This window comes from Juglans regia, chromosome 11 (assembly GCF_001411555.2).
Source record: "Juglans regia cultivar Chandler chromosome 11, Walnut 2.0, whole genome shotgun sequence".
Taxonomy (NCBI): domain Eukaryota; kingdom Viridiplantae; phylum Streptophyta; class Magnoliopsida; order Fagales; family Juglandaceae; genus Juglans; species Juglans regia.
In genome coordinates this window covers 24393026-24412485 of record NC_049911.1, presented here as the reverse complement: position 1 = coordinate 24412485, position 19460 = coordinate 24393026, and the positions used below count along the sequence as shown (strand labels likewise).

At 38.9% G+C, this 19460-nt stretch overlaps 1 protein-coding gene across 3 annotated transcripts in view; it reads right to left on the bottom strand.

The window, feature by feature from the left end:
* Positions 1 to 19460, bottom strand: part of LOC108986858 — a 32586-nt gene that overhangs the window by 10326 nt on the left and 2800 nt on the right. The window contains exons 4-26 of one of the 3 annotated variants that reach the window (XR_004802736.1): positions 17741 to 17857; positions 17493 to 17639; positions 16612 to 17282; positions 16226 to 16347; positions 16034 to 16125; positions 15598 to 15817; positions 15387 to 15453; positions 15003 to 15166; positions 14819 to 14892; positions 14569 to 14742; positions 14368 to 14439; positions 12485 to 12586; positions 12313 to 12402; positions 11787 to 11862; positions 11601 to 11697; positions 11413 to 11482; positions 11100 to 11279; positions 10820 to 10942; positions 10652 to 10735; positions 10291 to 10475; positions 10055 to 10193; positions 9897 to 9956; positions 1892 to 1966 (exon numbers count right to left, since the gene is read on the bottom strand). Coding sequence is in view for 2 of the 3 variants with exons in the window: in XM_018959635.2 (XP_018815180.1) it covers positions 9897 to 9956; positions 10055 to 10193; positions 10291 to 10475; positions 10652 to 10735; positions 10820 to 10942; positions 11100 to 11279; positions 11413 to 11482; positions 11601 to 11697; positions 11787 to 11862; positions 12313 to 12402; positions 12485 to 12586; positions 14368 to 14439; positions 14569 to 14742; positions 14819 to 14892; positions 15003 to 15166; positions 15387 to 15453; positions 15598 to 15817; positions 16034 to 16125; positions 16226 to 16347; positions 16612 to 17282; positions 17493 to 17639; positions 17741 to 17857 (3126 nt within the window). In the remaining variant the exon portion in view is untranslated. The remainder of the gene's footprint in view (positions 1 to 1891; positions 1967 to 9896; positions 9957 to 10054; positions 10194 to 10290; positions 10476 to 10651; positions 10736 to 10819; positions 10943 to 11099; positions 11280 to 11412; positions 11483 to 11600; positions 11698 to 11786; positions 11863 to 12312; positions 12403 to 12484; positions 12587 to 14367; positions 14440 to 14568; positions 14743 to 14818; positions 14893 to 15002; positions 15167 to 15386; positions 15454 to 15597; positions 15818 to 16033; positions 16126 to 16225; positions 16348 to 16611; positions 17283 to 17492; positions 17640 to 17740; positions 17858 to 19460) is intronic. The other 2 variants (XM_018959635.2, XM_018959636.2) reach the window with 2 other exon arrangements.

The window sequence follows — 19460 nt, the reverse complement described above, 5'->3', positions numbered from 1 at the left end:
ATATGTACGATTACATGGCTGATTTACGGAGCTAATTACAAGGAAATAAAATAGGAAACTTTCCTTCCTAAAATAGATTTCTATATCAGTGGGATTCCTTAATGGTTATCCCGTAATCCTAGGAAAGTCAAAGATACAAATATATAGGTTTCCTAATATACCAAAGATTGAGGGAATCAATTATCTATTTTCCAACACTCCCCTTCAAGCTGGTGAATATACATCCGTTATTCCCAGCTTGAAGATAAGTCCTTGGAATGCTGCACTGCTAAGCCCTTTTGTGAGTACATCCGCAAGTTGGCCATTAGTTGACACATATGGGGCACAAATTAATCCACTATCCAACTTTTCTTTTATGAAGTGTCTATCCACTTCAATGTGCTTTATTCTATCATGTTGAACAGGATTGTGAGCAATGTTGATGGCTGACTTGTTGTCACAAAATAATTTCATTGGTCCTTCCCATCCGATTCTAAGGTCTTCCAGAATTATCTTGAGCCATAGTAATTCACACACTCCTTGAGCCATTGCCCTAAATTTTGCCTCCGCACTTGATCTAGCTACCACATTCTGCTTCTTACTCCTCCAGGTCACAAGATTGCCTCCAAGGAAAGTGCAATAACCTGTAGTAGACCTCCTATCAACTGCTGCGCCTACATAATCAGCATCAGTGTATGCTTCAAGAATCAATTCGGCGTTTCTTCTAAATAGAATTCCCTTGCCAGGATTGGCCTTTAGGTAATGTAGTACACGGTACACTGCTTGTAGGTGAACTTCTCTTGGACTGTGCATAAATTGGCTAACCACACTCACGGCATATGCAATGTCTGGCCGTGTGTGAGCAAGATATATAAGTTTTCCTACCAATTTCTGGTACATTTCCTTGTCTACAGGTAGATCTTCATTTGCCTCTCCAAGTTTGTGGTTTGGCTCGATTGGTGTGGAGACGGGTCTAAATGCCAACTTTCCTGTCTCCCTTAGAAGATCAGTTACATATTTCTATTGTGAAATAAAGATGCCTTTTTTGGAATAAGCTACTTCAATTCCCAAAAAATACTTTAGTCTTCCAAGTTCTTTTATCTCAAATTCTTTGACAAGACACCTTCTCAAGGCTTCCTTCTCCTTCTCATCATTTCCTGTCACAATTATGTCATCAACATATACCAAAAGAGCTATGACTCCCCCTGCATCTGAGTGCTTAACAAAGAGTGTATGATCTCCTTGACTTTGTCTGTATCCAATGGCAAGCATTACTTTGGTAAACCTTCCAAACCAAGCCCTTGGTGATTGTTTAAGACCATAAAGTGCTTTCTTCAATTTGCACACTTTATTACTTTTCAGATTTCCCTTGAAGCCCGGAGGAACATCCATGTATATTTCTTCCTCCAACTCACCATGAAGAAAGGCGTTTTTTTACATCGAATTGCTCCAAGTACCAGTCAAAGTTAGCAACTAGTGATAGCAACACTCTTACTGTACTCATCTTAGCCACTGGAGCAAATGTTTCTTGATAGTCAACCCCATAGGTCTGCATGTATCCTTTTGCCACTAGTCTGGTCTTGTATCTCTCCAAGGAACCATCTGACTTGTACTTCACTATAAACACCCACTTGCATCCCACAACTTTCTTCCAGGGTGGTAAATCCGCAATTTCCCATGTCTGACTTTTTGTTAGTGCCTGCATCTCTTCATTCATAGCATTTCTCCAATTCTCATTAGATAATGCCTCAGATAAAGTATTAAGAATATGAATGGTATTTATGCTTACTAGAAAACTCCCCTGTGATTGTGAGAATTTTCTAAATGACACAAACTTTGATAAAGGGTACAACCTAATAGCAATAGGAAGATCGTGATCATGAGCTGATGGAGGAGAAATATCGGGACTTACCTCATTCTCAAGATCTGGAGTTGAAGCTGGAATTTGCTCAGGATTAGGGTCCGGATCTCTTCATCTTGAGTAAACCTGCACAAATCTTCTACGAGTCACGAAATTCATCATTCTCTATCACAGTTTGAGATGGTTCAGCAAGTATGGAAGTGGATTGGACAAATTCAGGGGTTGAGTTTGAGGTTTGAGGAATTGAAGGATTCGATGGTAACTCAAGTAAAAACAAATCTTTGTCCTTATCTTCAATGAATGACAAGGCTCCCCCTGAAGATAAGGCTGAGTAAAGTATGATTTTTGCTCCTCAAAGGTGACATCAATAGAAACAAAGAACTTCCTGGTAGGTGGATGATAACACTTGTACCCCTTTTGGGTTGATGAATACCCCACAAAAATACACTTAACTGCTCTTGGATCCAGTTTTCCTCTTTGATGGCTATGAATATGAACAAAGGCCGTGCAACCAAAAATTCATGGAATGAGATGATTTGTTATTCTTAGATCAGGATAAAATTGAGAAAGTGTCTCCATTGGTGTTTTAAACCCTAGCACCCTTGATGGCAGTCGGTTGATGATATATGTAGCTGTGAGTACAGCCTCCCCCCAATAAGTTTTTGGAACATTTTGATGGAAAAGGAAGGCTCGGGTTGTGGCTTGCAAATGACCATTCTTCCTCTCAGCAATGCCATTTTGCTGTGGGGTATTAATGCAAGAGGATTCATGGATAATACCTTCTTTTTGGAAGTAAGGAGACAAGATATGATTGAAATAATCCCGTGCATTATCTGATCTAAATTTTTTTATTTTAACACCAAACTGGTTTTCAATCATGTTACGAAAATTTGGGAGCACACTGCTTACATCAGATTTAGTTTTGAGGAGAAAGATCCAAGAGACTCTAGTGCAATCATCGATAAAAGAGACAAACCATCGTGAACCAGAAACATTTGGAACTGTGGAGGGTCCCCATATGTCACTATGAATCAAAGCAAATGGAACTGAACTTCTCTCATTACTTATTGGAAAGGGTACACGTTTATGTTTTGCAAACTCACATACATCACAAAAAAAAGGTTCAGAATTCAGCCCTTTAAACAATGAAGGAAACATAGTTTTTAAAACTCCAAATGATGGGAGCCCTAGTCTAAAATGATGAAGCCAAATGGTGTCTCTATTGGATGATGATAACAGTGACAGAGATAATTTATTCCTGACAATATTTGATATGCCTGATTCCTCAAGATAGTAGAGCCCGTCCTTCTCCCTAGCAAGTCCAATCCTCTTCCCCGAATCCTGGTCCTGAAATACACATTAAGAGGGATAGAAAACCACATTGCAGTTAATATCTTGAGTTAGTTTTTGGATGGATACTAGGTTGGTGGATAATTTGGGGACATGAAGAACATTTTTTAGGATAAGATGGATTGACACGGATACCAGCTACTGTAGTGAGAGAACCATCAGCAACGACTATTTTCCGATTGCTTGGGCATGGGGTATAAGTGTTAAAATGTAGTGAAGAGTGAGTCATATGATCCATGGCTCCTAAGTCAATAACCCATAGATTCCTAATAGGTTCATCTGAGACATTTAATCCTTTAGAAATAGAGAACTCACCTGAGAGTGCAAGAGAACATGCACCAGTAGGCTTCTCCAATGATCCCAAAAGTCCCCTGAATTTCTCAATCTCTTTCTTATTGAGCTCAACCAAATTTTGGGAAATTTCTTGATGTTGCTGATTTGTGGGTTGAGTCGTGGTGAAGTATTCCTGGTTTGGATTCCTCTGCGATCCTCCTTGATAACCCCATTCTTTGCTTGGTTGTTTACCATTCAACTTCCAACAATTTTGTTTAGTATGTCGTGGTTTCTTGCAATAAGTGCACCAGAGGGCATCTTTGTCATCTCATCCCAAGTTTCTCAATGGATCTCTCTTCATGTTCTCTTGTATTGGTTGTTGTTCTGTTTTAGTCACCATGGCTGAACCTTCCAGAACTTGGGGTTCCAGCATAACTCCCATGCGACTTTCCTCAGCACGAATCAACGAGATAGTCTCATTGAGAGACGGTACCTCTTCTTTGCCGAGAATTTGGACCCTGACCTGATCGAATTATACGTTGAGTCCTACGAGGAAGTCGTAGACTCAATCCTTTTCAATAAAACCTTTTAAGATGGCAACATCTGATGCACATTTAGTCTCTATGCACCGTTAATGATCAAGTTCCTGCCACAGATTTTTCAGCAAGTTGGCATATTCGGTTACAGTTTTACTTGTCTAGTTGCACTGGTCTTGACCTTGATCTCGTATACTTGAGCTACATCACGGGCCTTCGAGTACGTCTATCGAACCGCATCCCAGATTTCTTTAACTGTGGATAAAAACATACAAGTGTCGCTAATCTCCAAGTTCATCGAATTCCATAACCATGACATAATCATGGAATCTACTTCATCCCACACATCATACCGTGGATCTCCTTCCTTTGGTCCAGTCCCTAAGAGATGGCTAAGCTTTCCTTTCCCTTCAAATAGGTTCGAATAAATTGGGACCACTTCAAGTAGTTCTTTCCGTTCAGCCTATATGCTGCCTGAATGTTTTGTAGGTCACCGGATGACTAATGTGAAAGGGTGTCCTCAAATTGTGCCATAATATTGGATACTTTGATTTCAGACATTGATTCACGACAATGAAGGCCAAGAATCCCAGAAAAGAGCCTAAAGCTCTGATACCATGTGGGAAAAATGAATCAATTGTATTATTATCAATTGTAGCCTTTACACAGACTATATGTACGACTACATGGCTGATTTATAGAGCTAATTACAAGGAAATAAAATAGGAAACTTTCCTTGCTAAAACAGATTTCTATATCAGTGGGATTCCTTAATGGTTATCCCCTAATCCTAGGAAAGTCAAATATATAAATATATAGGTTTCCTAATATACCAAAGATTGAGGGAATCAATTATCTATTTTCCAACAGAAACTTAATTCATCACCTAACCCGCTCCAAAGGAAGTCACGTTGGAGCTTCTCAATACAGTTTGCCACATAGGCTAGAAGTGGGAACAAAGATAAGAAATAGGTTGGCAAATTGAACAAAGTGCTATTGATTAAAGTGGTCCTCCCTGCCTTTCGACAAATACATCTTCCAACCTGCCAATCTTAGTTCGATCTTCTCTATTACTTCATCTCATATTGATTTAGCTATGAAAGAGGCACCCAAAGAAAGACCGAGATATTTCACGGGAAAAGAGGATACCTTGCACCCCAAAATGTTAGCCAACATCCGAAGCTTGCAAATGTTTCCAACTGAAACCAACTTCGACTTGTATAAGTTCACTTTCAAACCAGACACGACTTCAAAGCAAAGTAGGAGTGACCATAAAGAATGAATCTGACTTTGTTTTGCCTAAAAAAAATCAAAGTATCATCTGTAAACAACAAATGATAAATGTTAAAGAGTACCACGATTGGTGTCACCAATCAAAAACCCAGCCATAAAGCCACTTCCAACCATAGTAGGCATCATTATGTTAAGTACCTCCATAACAATGACAAAAAGAAAATGGGACAAGGATCCCCCTACCTTAGCCCTCGAGAACTGTTAAAGAAATCAACTAGACTATCATTCACCAAAACTGAGAACCTTATTTGAAGTTGCAATGCCTATTCCATGAGCATCATCGTTCCCCAAAACCACACCTCCCAAGCAAGTATAGTAGGAAGTCCCAGTTAACATAATCATAAGCTGTCTCCATATCCAGCTTGCATAAAATACCCGATACGCCCGATTTTAATCAACTATCCAAACATTCCTTTACATTCATTGCCCCAACCTTCTTGGGAATAAGCGCAATAAAAGTGGCATTGAGGCCTTTCTCAAACTGCCCAAATGAGAAAAATTCCTGGAAGACTCATCATATCATCCTTCACCACTTCCCAACAGGATTGGAAAAAACCCATAGAAAAAGGGTTTGGATCAGGTGCTTTATCTTTGACCATCGTCCTCACCAGCTTTTAAGAATTGCTCTAATGCTCAAAGGTCTTAAAAGCTAACCCTTCGAGATTTGGCCTCCACGCCATCGGCTCGGTGAAAAACTATTCATAAAAACCAGCAACATGCTCCTTAATCACAGAAAGGAACAACTTCGTTGATGTTCAACAACTCAAAGGTATTAGTCCTGTGTGAATTGGCCACTCTATAGAAAAACTTCGTACTTCGATCCCTGTCTTTTAACCATAGTGCCCGAGATTTTTGACGCCATGAAATCTCCTCCAATAAAGTGACCCTCTCAAGTTCTAAAACTAGTTGTCTTCCAAGAGAGTTCTTCCAGAGATTATGCCCTACCCTCCTCTTCACTCTCTACCTCCTGTAGCTTCTCCAATAGAGACTTCTTCCGATCACCTATATCACCAAAAGATTGTTTATTCCATATCTTCAAATATTTTTTTAGAACATGGATCTGATAGGAGGACCACCATTGCCTGATCCTCTCCACCAAATCTTCAATTTTTAGCCACATATTCTCAAACTTGAAGTACCTACGCCCCCTTGAATACCTCCACAATCCAACAAGATCTGAACAGAGGAGATGTAATCTTTTCTAACATAACTTCAGATAATGAGTTTCCCAATCCGAGAAAACTAAAAATCTGTCCAATCTAAACCACGTTTGATTGTTTGACCATGTGCATGTTCTAGCCATTAGAGGAATATCCACCAAGTCCAAATCAAATATAAACTCCAAGAACTCCATCATTTCAGGCCGAAGCCCACTCTCACCCAATCTCTCGCTTGGGAATCTGATAACATTAAAATCATCATCGATGCACCATGGCAAGTCCCACCAGCTATGCAACCAACATATGGACAACTCCACAAGCTTTGAACAAAACTTTTGGAAATAACTTTCATCACAATTTCTTGCAAGCAAACAATGTCCACCGTCCATTCACAAAGCAAATTTTTTATCCGAAGATGCTTATTGGCCACATTAAGCTCTCGGACATTCCAAGATGCAATCTTTGGCTTCATAAAGAAGTTGAATGCACCCTCCCTTTGGAACCTAACTTCTTAATCTAAGCATGACCTACTCCAATGACAGTGAGTAATGCCATAAATTTAAAGGAACGGGTTCATCTGCCATCTCAATTCCTTCCCTTGTGGCTCACTGCAATTCCATCAATTCCCCCATCTCTCCCTCAGGGAAGAGAGATCTACACTCCAAATCTTGATCCTTATTAGAAGCTACCAGCATCCGTAAGGCATCCTTATTACCGTCGAGAAATGAAACTGAAAACTCTGGACCCACCTCAGTACAAGGCTCTTCAGAACCTTCTCCTTTCAAAGATTCCTTTGTCGACTATGACAACCCCTTGGACTCCAGTGGAATAGCTTCCATGCAGCCCATCATATCTTCCTGTCTATTTTGGATTGAAGCTCCGATGCAAGGTAGTGAGTTTTCATGTTGGCCGATTTTGTGCCCATTACACACCCTACTGCCAACTCTTCTTCCATTAATTTCTTCATCTAGACCACCAACAACGGCTCATGGGTCTGCCGCGAATCAATCGGTGCAATCTCAGGCGCGGTTAACAGGCTCCTAGCCACAAAGGGCCCTGTTGCACTCTCGCATCCTCCCCTAACCCACCACATTGCATTAGTCAGGGTTATATCAATTAGACCCAACCCTATTTTAGACTTCCTCTTATCTCAACCCATTACTTGGGGCCCAATGGAGTGGCCCATTTGCTTAAAAACTTCAGCCCCAAGTCTCGCTCGATTCTGCCCACCTACCACGTTTAAGCCCAACCCACTAGTTGTTGTATTAGGTCTAGTTTGGATATTGAGATGAGATGAGATGATTTTAGATGAAAATTGAAAGTTGAATAAAATATTGTTAGAATATTATTTTTTAATATTATTATTGTTTTGGGATTTAAAAAAGTTGAATTGTTTATTATATTTTGTATGAAAATTTGAGAAAAATGTAATGATGAGATGAGATGAGATGAGACACTTTCACTATCCAAATGGGGCCTTAATATGCTTTACCGGGCCACTCTCTAAGCCAAAGCCCATTCCCAATTCCTTATCAACACATCGTATTAAACTATTCACTGTCTCTAGCAAATCCATCAATTGCTCCTTCATATCCCATAGAATGCTACGTATGCCACCCCTTGCAAAGCCACCATAAAGACCATCACCACCTAATCTCTTCTGAGCAAATGATGGACCTACATGCTTACTTTTCTCGAGACCATGGCCGTTGTTGTGACCAGCGGCAGCTCCTCCCTTGACAGTCAACTTGACATTACCTCCTCCCCTACACTGGGTGCCGGGACAATGACAGGGCCATCGACTCTTTAAGCACCTCCCTATACAATTGTTTGTTCCCTTGGATTACCTCCACCTTCGACACCAAAACCGACCTCATTCCTCAAGAAGGCTCCTCCTTTCGACTGAAGCCCAACCTCCCTCTATAATAACCCGATTTTCCTCCATACTCCGAGTTGTCGCACACTTCTCTCAGTGCAACCATCATTTTCTTCCACCCCATTCCCTTCATTTCTTCACTCATGAAGGTAAAATCTCGTCTGCCACCACCTCCAAACTCCACTAGTGCCATATATTGACCATGAGCATTAGCGCATCTCTGGGCAATAAAACTTCTACCACCACCATCCCGTGACGTTGCATAAAATTCCTTCTTCTCACCCATCAAGCATTCCTCCAGCGTTTTAGTGAGCCAGTTCACCGGGTACATCCCTAGGATCATCTCTTTCGTGACCTTCCAACTCCTCTTAGTTATCTGAATCGATCTGCCTTCCACCATTAATGCAAATACTTTGAATTCAAAGAGTAGCTGTTTCAAAACTCCCATGATTAAAAGTAGCAGCTCCTTGATTCCTCAAACTCAAAAACTTATCGTTAATCACTACAAGGGAAAATATTTCAAGCACATCATCTAGAAAAGTTCCACCAAGAGGGAAAATATGACATTTGTATCTCTATCATATTTAAAATGATAATCATTCTATGGAACTTGAGGTTCTACTCTATATGTCCAGCTATCCTCGTAACTGGACAATATTTAGAAGGTTGCATTCAACCCAACCAAAATTCATACATTGAAGTCCCTCGGAAGGAACTGTAATGGATATTATTTTACTACTTTCTGATAAACAGATTGTTCGTTACAAGTGGGTGTACACGGTAAATTTTACATAAATGGCTCAATTGAACATTTAAAGGCATGTTGGTTGCTAAAGGTTATTCATAGACTTAAAATATTGATTATAAGGAGACCTTTATTCAATTTTTCACGGTCGCCTTTGATTCATAAAAGAAACAGGCCTGCCATGTATCCAAATCATGGACTTTAGGAGGATCGAGGATCACTATTCAAAGATCCTACTTATCAAAAAAGTTATTCCTAGATCCTAACAAATATCCTTAATAAGTTAGGAAGCTAAATTATCATACCATCAATAGTACGGATATGTCATATGATGTTTGTATAGCCAATTCTAGGAATTCCTACAGTCCAAATTGGGACACCATCTTAAGAAGCTCCTAGACCCAAGTCATAATATAGATTAAAATGGGCACCTTAGAATAGGCTCTTCTTCAAATAGAAGATATATTGCAAGATACTGTACTTTCTAGGCAGTAATTTGATTACGTGTAAGAATAAGTAAAAGGTGGTAGCTCAAATCAATGCAAAAGCAAAATATAAAGCAATGGATCACAATTAACAGTCAATCGTATTGTTTATTCCTAGCATATATAACAGAATCAAGAGGAGGAGGAAGCATATTTTTCGTCACATTGTTGACAAAGGGTGTGGCCAAGCTTAGAATACAATTAGCACCAAACATAAAGATAAAACTTGACGAAACAGGTGTCAGGCTGAGCTTATTATGCCCTCATTAAAAGATAAAGCAGAGTTTCATTCATATACCAAGATAGCAAACCAAAAAAAAATACATCCTTGAACTAACCTTCTTTTCCTTCTCCAAAATTTCTCTAATCGGACAATGTGCCGCAGTCACACAAAGATTCTACAACCAAAAAAGTAATTAGATGAACCCAAAATGCAATAAAGATGTGATAAATTATCTAGCTGGGGAGCAGATTAAAAAAAAAAAGTAATGGGAACCTTTAGGTCACTCCCAGAATAGCCATCAGTCATATTTGCAATTGCTTCCAAATCAACATCAGGCGACAACTCTTCTTTGGCTAAAATAACTCTCAGAATTTTTTCTCTATTTGGTGCATCTGGCAGATTGACCATCAATCTATACACAACAATTGCATGTAGAAAGCATATGAAACTTGTTTTGTGCCAAATAGTAATGGAACAAAGTGCTGACAAGTATTACGCGTTTACTTTACCTCCGGGGAAGCCTCCTAATAACAGCCTCATCAAGGTCAAAAGGCCTATTGGTAGCAGCAAGTACCAGCACTCGCTCCTTATCCTTTGTTCGCAGACCATCCCAATTCACCATAAACTCATTTTTCATTTTACGCATAGCCTCATGCTCTCCTGGATTTTCCCTTCTTCCTAGCATGCTATCGACCTGTAAAAATAATTGAAGTGAATAGTTTTTTCCCTGTTAAAGAGGAGGGAGAAGCAACCAGAAAGCTTATATGAGGGCTGTGGTGAACACCCCCACACAACAAAAAGGGGGCAAGGTTGGATCAAACTAATCTATCAACAAAAAAAAAAAAAAAAAAACCCTTGCATTAAACTTACCTCATCAACAAAGACAACACTAGGAGCAATTTTACTAGCTAAAGAAAAAACTGCTTTCACATACTTCTCCCCTTCACCAAACCACTGCAAGCAATAGAGAGACATCACTAGAAGTTCAGAAGAAGCAACAGAATAGAGTGCAGACAACCTTTCCATATCCATAAATACCTTTGAAGTAATGCTCGACATTGATATATTGATAAAATTTGCACCGGCCTCAGTGGCAACAGCCTTTGCAAGCATTGTTTTCCCGGTACCAGGAGGCCCAAAGAGCAATATTCCCTTGCAAGGCTGTCACATGAGTAGCTATATTAAGAAGGTGAATCACAGCCCCCCACCCCCCAAAAGAGAGATCCAAAACAGATGTGCATGGGAAAATAAAGCATAGCTTCTTAGCCAAATATAGGTAGGAGAAACTAGTGAAAAACACATATATAGATCCTCTCACCTTAGTCAGCTGCCCTCTACAAAATAATTCAGGCCTCTGAAGAGGAAGCATCACCAATTCCTTCAAGGTATCCTTTACATTTTCTAAAGCCCCAATGTTATCAAAAGTAACCCCAATGTCACTTGGTGGAATAACATCAGCAAGAAGTTTCTTCTCAAATTCATTCTCAGTTACCACATCCTGAAAAATTTTGAGCTTAAACAGAATATAAAGTGCAAACAAATCGGGGGGAGTACATTTCATTCCCAGAAAGGAATGGGAGAGGTGACAATTGAATCTGTGAGAACAACCAAAAAGTAGATGTTAACTTTACCTTGAGTGATTTCTTCAAGTTTTTGCTTTCATTTTGAATGCTCTGCAGAATGTTCAGCCCATACTTAATGCTGCAAATTAACAGTCATGAACAGTGTTAACATGGGGAAAGAGAGGTAAACCATTTTTTAACTATTTGATTACGAATTTCCAAAACATGATGACCACAATTCAAAAGAATTGGACTACCTTTCAGCAGAAATCACAAGTTTAGCATCTTTGACTGACGCTTCAGTATGATGCATAAAGTGGTTACTTAGAGCCCATCCTATTATTTTCTCAACACCTAGCATAAGAATAAGTAAAGGCAAAATGATATCACAGTGAAGATCCCCACATAACTTGGGGAAACAAAGGTTGAGACAGAATACATACTTTCAGTAGTAAGGGCTTGATCTTTAATAAACAAAGTTTCAAGGTCAGGACAATCCAAGCCAATTCGGTTTAGAACCTGAAGCCAAAAATTATTTTGTTAACATCCAATAATAGCACAAAGTCAACAAAAACTAAACAATCTGACTGTTATAACAAAAATAAATTTCAAAGAAATACAAATATTAAGGATTTCTGAAGCTGATGAGAATGAATACATTTGTCCTGTGTCAGCATATGGGCGCGCGCGCGCGCGAGAGAGAGAGAGAGAGAGAGAGAGAGAGAGAGAGAGAGCACTATTCAACCTCAGATATTATTTATGAATGGATATCTAATTCCCACTGGGCCCAAATTATGGGACAAATGTACGAGCACTAATGCACTACCACTGCCATAATGTCAAATGGTTCTTTAAAGCCAAGAAGAATGAGCCAATGGATTTTTTTTCTAGGCAGAAATAACTATCAGCATAGAGGAACGTAGAGAGTGAAAGTAAGATCCCCAAACAACAGGATCAGGTGCTACTCACTGAGCAAATGCTGACAATATTAGACTGAGCTTTCAAAGTTTCAATATCACGCTCCAACTGCTGCTTCCAGTCCAAAAGTAGAGTTTCATCCTGTCAAGAATAACAGAAATATCAAATATTTTCAGAAAATAACAGCATCATCATGGCAGTATAGATGAAGGTGGGCCCATACCTGAGGCAGTTGTACCATCACTTTGTTAGGGAAAAGTCGAGCGAGTTGCTTCATTGCTTTTGGGATTTCTTTACTCCTATCATGCAATCTACCAAAATTATCCTGAAATTAAAGCAATAACCATATCATTTAGATCAAATTTGACCACTGTGCATATGTGTGAGTGCATGTCTATCTCTGTTTGCATTGAGAGAGGGAGAGAGATCATATAATAAACTTTCTATCCAATAGCAAATTTTATGCACAGTAGACAAGATTGTATTCCATAAACAGAGTAGTGACCAGAAATCAGATTCAGCCATCATGGCACTCAAAGCAAAGGTAACGCTTTCAGTGTTAAAAGCCAACCATTCCCCGTCCTGAAGGCCAATTTCGACTCTATCCTAGAGGAAGAGGAATCACACAAGCCTTGATAGGTTATTTTTTAATGCCACCAACAGACCCAAAATCTTAAATGATCCAACTTCCACTTCACAAAGAGAACCGTGTCAAGTTCCACAGTCCTATATAATCATGGTCCCCAAATAGTCATGCATTACCATAGTACAAACCAAGCAGAACTGAATGTGGAAAAGTAAGAATACACCTTTCAGCTTTTTGGCCAAAGAAGAAAATCTAATTAAAACAAGATTGATGAAGGCTATCAGGAAGAAACCTAGAAAATGGGGCTTACTTCTTTCCAAGGCTATCTGAAAAACTTAGGAAATGGAGCTTACTTCCCCTCAAGGTTATTTGAATAATTTAGCTCCAAAGAAATATTAAACCTTAACAGAGATTAATATTTCCAAAATTTATAACACATAATGGCAATTAATAGAGGTGAAGGTAAAGAAAAAAGTGAGGAAGAGGATGTCCAAAGAAATCCTAAGGCATAGTAATGCGAGAATTTATTTCATGTGATTCTTATCCTTAATTCTTCATAAATAATCGTACTCTGATCAATTCCCAGGTTGGAGTTTTCAAGTCAGGGCCTTGCTATTTTTAAGGCAAACTGTCAATGATTATCAACAAATTAGTTCAATTTGTCTTTTCTAGAACTGCTCAAACCACAACTAATACATGGTGATCACTGATTACTTTATAAACTGTAGCTGTGATTTTGCAGGTTCTTCTCATCCTTCACAACCACCATTCACCTTTAGTCATTCATCTGCAAAACAAAGACTCATTTTCTGTAGCCATCTCAACTAATTAATACAGGATCTGTCAGGATCATCTCAAGTGGACCAATTTGAGAATAATCCATAGACATGCTCGATCTGCTTTGGTTTCCTTTATGCTACATAATATAACTGTAGTCAGAGGACCGCATAGCTAGTTTCTTAACATGCTGAATATTGTGTCATCTATCATTGTTGGACAATTATCTACCATGAGCTAAACTAACTAGAAGGGAGAAGGAAAATACTGGTGCTCAATCTGCTTTGGTTGCCTTTATGCTACATAATAGAACTGTAGTCAGAGGACTGCATAGCTCATTTCTTCACATGCTGAATATCGTGCATGTCATCTATCATTGTTGAACAATTATCTACCATGAGCTAAACTAACTAGATGGGGGAAGGAAAATTAAAAAACAAGTAAAAACAGCATGACATCTGCAAATGTGCAATTGCAAGAGATATTTCAAGTTTCCCAAACATATATACAAAATGACAACTCTGAAAAACTATGCCACTAAGGAGATGTTAGGTATTGCATGCAGTGTATATACATGATAACAAATTGAGACACTAATTAGAATCATATGCATATATAAGTTAGTGACAATCTTTATAGGTAGAGAGCAGAGCTAAGACACCCAAACAAATACATATGGATATATACATGCACCCAAAGCAGAAAGGGCAGAAGGGAAAAAGAAATGGCAGAGGTCAGCATACCGGAAAAGCAAGATCAAGCAAAGCTGTCTGGTTGCTTCCAAACTTGGTGAACAGAAGCCCACCAGGATGGCACTGGAAAAATGGAAGTCGCAAACATTAAGTAGGAACAGTATTTCAGCAGGCCAAATACAAATCTTGGACAAGAACGTCAGTGCCTACATTTGCAAACAACCCAACAGAGGAAAACAAGCAATTTCTTACCTTCTCCTTACGACTGTCCATCTGGGTATGGGAGCCAATTATAACAACATTCTCTGGTAAATTTTCGAGCTTACTCTTTAAGACCGTATATGAATCCGAGCTACCCACCATAGCCTTTTCTATGTCCTTGATGAACAATATTAATGGACCAACTTTACTTTCTTTAGAAGTGACCTACAAACATGAGACATCTCAATCTTGATTCCAAAACACCACCACCACCACTTAGACCAGTAAAGAGTGGAACTACCTCAAAGAGCTCATTAATAGCAAGCTTGTCAATATCATCAACTCCAAAACCATCTAAGCGTTGTAAACTGTTGGCTGCAGAGTAAAGCATCAATAAGTCACACAAGACAACAGAAAACTGAAACGAATAGAAAGCCAGGATTCAAAATGAATGAAATAGAGGAGATTTGGATCAAAGGAATCACCCGAACAAAAGAAACCATGGTCATCTTCACAAAGGCCACCGAGATTGTTGCCATCTGGAATTGATTTATCAAATCTAACCCCAATTTTTGAATTACCATTTTCTTCAAAAGCAAGAACAACTTTGCCACGACAACCAGCTGTTGGTCCCCTGCTTAGGGATGAACTAAATACAAATAAATAAATTTGCAACAAGAACATAGGTGTTTTACACAAAATACCATGAACTTTGCATCAAAGTATAAATTAATACAAAAGATCACTAATCATTCCCTCAATACAAAGAATTAGTACCAGATCCTGATACACAAAATAAAACCGTAATCCCCAATCAATCCTTATATGCCAATAAATGGTATGCGATTTATAGCATGCAGAAAGAATACCTTAGCGGACAATTAGGCAGTGGAGGAACTCCAGAAGGTATTGTACCAACAAATTTTACTCTATCACCTGTAAATTTTACATGATGCAGCAATAAATTATGTGTATACTAAATAAATTATGATACAGCCATTCATAGCATAGTAACCAAGCACATGGATAATCAAGCATCCATATATTATAGTTACAGAAGAGTGCAGAGGACTAGCGTGCCTGCTTTGAGTGTAGTGCTTTTTGATGATGCAGTGGATGCCTCCTGCTTCGGCATAGCCTGAGAACTTAATGTGGATCCACCTGTAATATCAGCCTCAACGCTAGAAGCTGGTTTCTTATACTGAAACCCAGCAGCCTGCGCAGCTCGTTTAACAAAAATTGATGCTCGGTCAGGCCTCAAAGCTTCTTTCACAGAATCAGAATCTTTTGGTGGTGGTCCCTAAAATTATTTGCAATGGTGCAAAAAAAGGTAAGATGCGCATGCAAACTGGTAATTCTTTGGTCCAACCAAGAGCTTATATGACAATAATGTGGAAACAGCTTTTGTTAACAGAAAATTGCAGCTTAAAAGACAGTAATAAAATCCTTACAACACAGAGGAGGTAAATTTCAACAATGAAAGAGAAAATTATATAAAGACATCAAGGAAGCTTACACCAGGCAACATAAGAGAATCAACAATTAGCAGTCTAGCGCCAAAATGTTTGGCAAGCGCCTTTACCAAAGTCTCCTGATATATCTCTGAACCTATAAAATTCCATTGGCAATGTCTCATCCAGGATTAGGAATAGAAAAACTTCAACACGCCCAACATAGGAATCACATCAACACAGAAATGGCAGATTACCTGCAGGACCAGAGAGTAATATACGTGGGGACACAGTAGGTAGGTCTGAGGAATACTTCACAAATTTATTACACTTCAAATGAACATGCGTTGAAGCAATCAAAACATCCTTGGTAGTGTCACTGCCACATCGCACATAATTCAAAGAAGATAAGTCTCCAATGTACAGCAGAATATGTAACGTGTACGGGCAATATCAGGCTATCAGCCTGGATCAAACAAGGAAGTACAGGAACCAGATGCCTTTTTCTTTTTCTTTTCCTTTTTTTGTGTAGTTTCCTAGGCATGGAATGTACAACACATTGCCAAATAAAGCATATGCAATGATTAAAATAAGTTTCAAATGACGTACAACCTAATTATAAAATAAAAGTAAAGTTTTATACCTCAAGTAATATGGAAAACTATCAAATGAGACTTCAATATTGTCAGAACTGAAAATTCCTAGTTGTAATCTGTCCTTATATGCTTGCCTCCTACTTATCAAATTTGATGGAGGATCAAAATCCTTAAGGATTTCTCTCATTTCCCTCTGCTCATCAAGTCTTTTAGAGATGCTGCTGCTTAAACCAAAATCTGAAGATGCACCAGCAAGCATCCGCAATAGTGGCCTTAATTCATAGTTTGCTGCAGGGACTTTTCCAACATCAGAGACCAAAAAAGGATCCAATCCAAGATTAGCAAGATTAGGGTTCTCATTGACAGCATCAGGGGATGGAACAACAGTTTTCTCTCTTGAAGAAATACCGGTAAGATCATTATCATTAGCAATATCCTTCAAGTCAATGTCTGGAGTATGATCATCTGACCCTCCACATCCAGAAGGTAGCGTGGATATCTCAGTATTCTGTTCCACATCCTCACCAGTCTTAGCAGGTTCCTGAAGTAAGGTTAGCTCCTTTGGCAAATTAGACAAAGAAGCTAAAATTGATGCTCCAGCAACAGCTGAGGGGTCCCCAGATCTTGCCTCGATATGAATCCCCTTTATTGGAGCACTATGTGCTTCTAATATACTTACAGGAGCAGCTAAATTATCGCTGGTGAGCTGCTGAAAGATCTGATTTCATGTCAAGGAATATATAGAACATCCATAGGGAGAAATAAAAAGATTGCATGAAGCAACTGTATCAAAGGCACCACATCAAAAGAAAACATAGGAATTTCTTCTTTTTCTAAAGGGTGGGGGGATGTTTTAAAATAAATAAATTAAACAGCTTTACCCACGATGGCATTTTCTGTAAAAATTGGGGGGGGGGGGGAAGGATACATATGCATGCTTCCCAAAAGTACTGAAGACCAACTCATCACCTCCACTTAGAATTACACTAGAATTCTTTCTATAGGTCTTGCCATTTACTTGCACGACACCTTTTCCCCCAGTGATTTCCAGTAACGTAACAGATGACCCTTCACGCTATCCAGAATTATTTTGAACAAAAAAAAAAACAGGTCAGTAGTATTACGAGTCATCCTGAAATATATAAGCAATGTCCTTGCACTGTAAAGAGAACCAACCTCTATGTACTTGAATCTACACAATTTAGCACTAATGGATTCATCATCAATACACAAATCGCATTGAGGGCCTTGACCAACAGTGAAGGTAGTACCACATAATGACAGGTGAGGGTTCTGGGAAAAGATAAGAACCAAACAGCAGATTAGTTCAAAAGCAATGATACAACATCAAGATCAAGTTAAGACCCTGCCTGCCTCACTAGAAGAGATGAGAAATAAATAAAATAAAAAATTCTAGGTAAAGAAACGGTAATAGATGAGAAATAAAAATCAAGTCCTCATTTACCTGTTTGCTGTGGCAACCAAAAATAATTCACCCCAAAATATACGAGAATTGAAGTTAATTAAGCAGATTCAGACTCCAGGATATATTTGTAATAAAAAACAGGATCCAAGTTTCTTAAGGCAAGGAAAAAACTAAGATTAAGAGAGATGGGAAGAGGGCGAGTTTCATTAACCAAGTTACAGATTCTTTTCAACTAAACTTTTCATCTCAGCAATAATATCCATTAGTTTCTTGATTAGCCAAAACAAACAATGATATGTTGAAAAGGCTGTATGAAAAAATGTTTGGTAAAAAGTACATTAATGATTAAAGGGAAAACAACTTTCGGCAAAAAGAGAAGAAGAAATTCTCAATAGACAAATCAAAAGGATAGGATAAATACCTTCTTAGAAAGATAAGTGTTACCAAAAAAAAGGAAAGGCACGTTCTCAGTTGTGCTATTCTTTTCTCTCTTTTTTTCCCCTTTTTCCAATATTGGTAAGTAAAAAACGCACCCAAGGGTCTTGAACCCACAACCATACTCTCCACCTTGCTCTTCTTGTGTCTTGGGTGGGTGGGTGGTTTTTTTTTTTTTTGGGGTGGGTGGGGGGGAGCTTCTTACAAGCTTTTTGCTTTCCCATCAATTCTACGGGCTGCATCTTATGATCCAAACTCATGTCTCAACAAATACAGGCATTCTAAACCTGCATCACGCAATACTCTTAACAGTTCCGCACAGACATGTAGAGTAAGGTTTTTTCCTTCATGAATAGAGGATACATTATAAGACCACCCTTCTAAACCAGTAATGTCACTTCCACCGCTCAAGAGTACACCAAATCATCTTCTTTCACCTTGCTCTTGGCTGGGGTGGGGGGGAGGGGGGCTGGGCTCCTAATAGCAGCGTTCCCCTTTCTTTGACAACATTATTATTTATACTTCCAGAAAATTTTTCACTTAGACACTCTGGCCAAGGAAAGAAGAAATTGACAAGCTAAGCAATCACTACACACCACTAAAAGCCTCACAGGATAACTTCAAGCAACTTTCCCATCAATTATCTAGGTTGCATCATGATCCAAACTCATGTCTCAAGAAATACAGGCATTCTAAACCTGCATTGAACAACACTCCAACAGCGAGAAAATAGTTGAGGAAGACATGAGGAGTAAGGTTTTTTTTCTTCATGAAACAGAGGATACATAATAAGACCACCATTCTGAACCAGTAATGTCACTTCCACCCCTCATGAGAACACCAAGTCCTCCTCCTCCTCTTTGTTACACTTTGATGAGTGAATTCATTTCATTAAAAGCACAGGAGCACAACCCTAGTACACAAGATGTATAGACGAGATAACCCTGTTTTTTATAAGTGAGAGATAATCCCTTTAATGGTTAAAAGAGGGACAAGAATTCATAAATCCAGAAATATTACAAACTTGGGAAATAT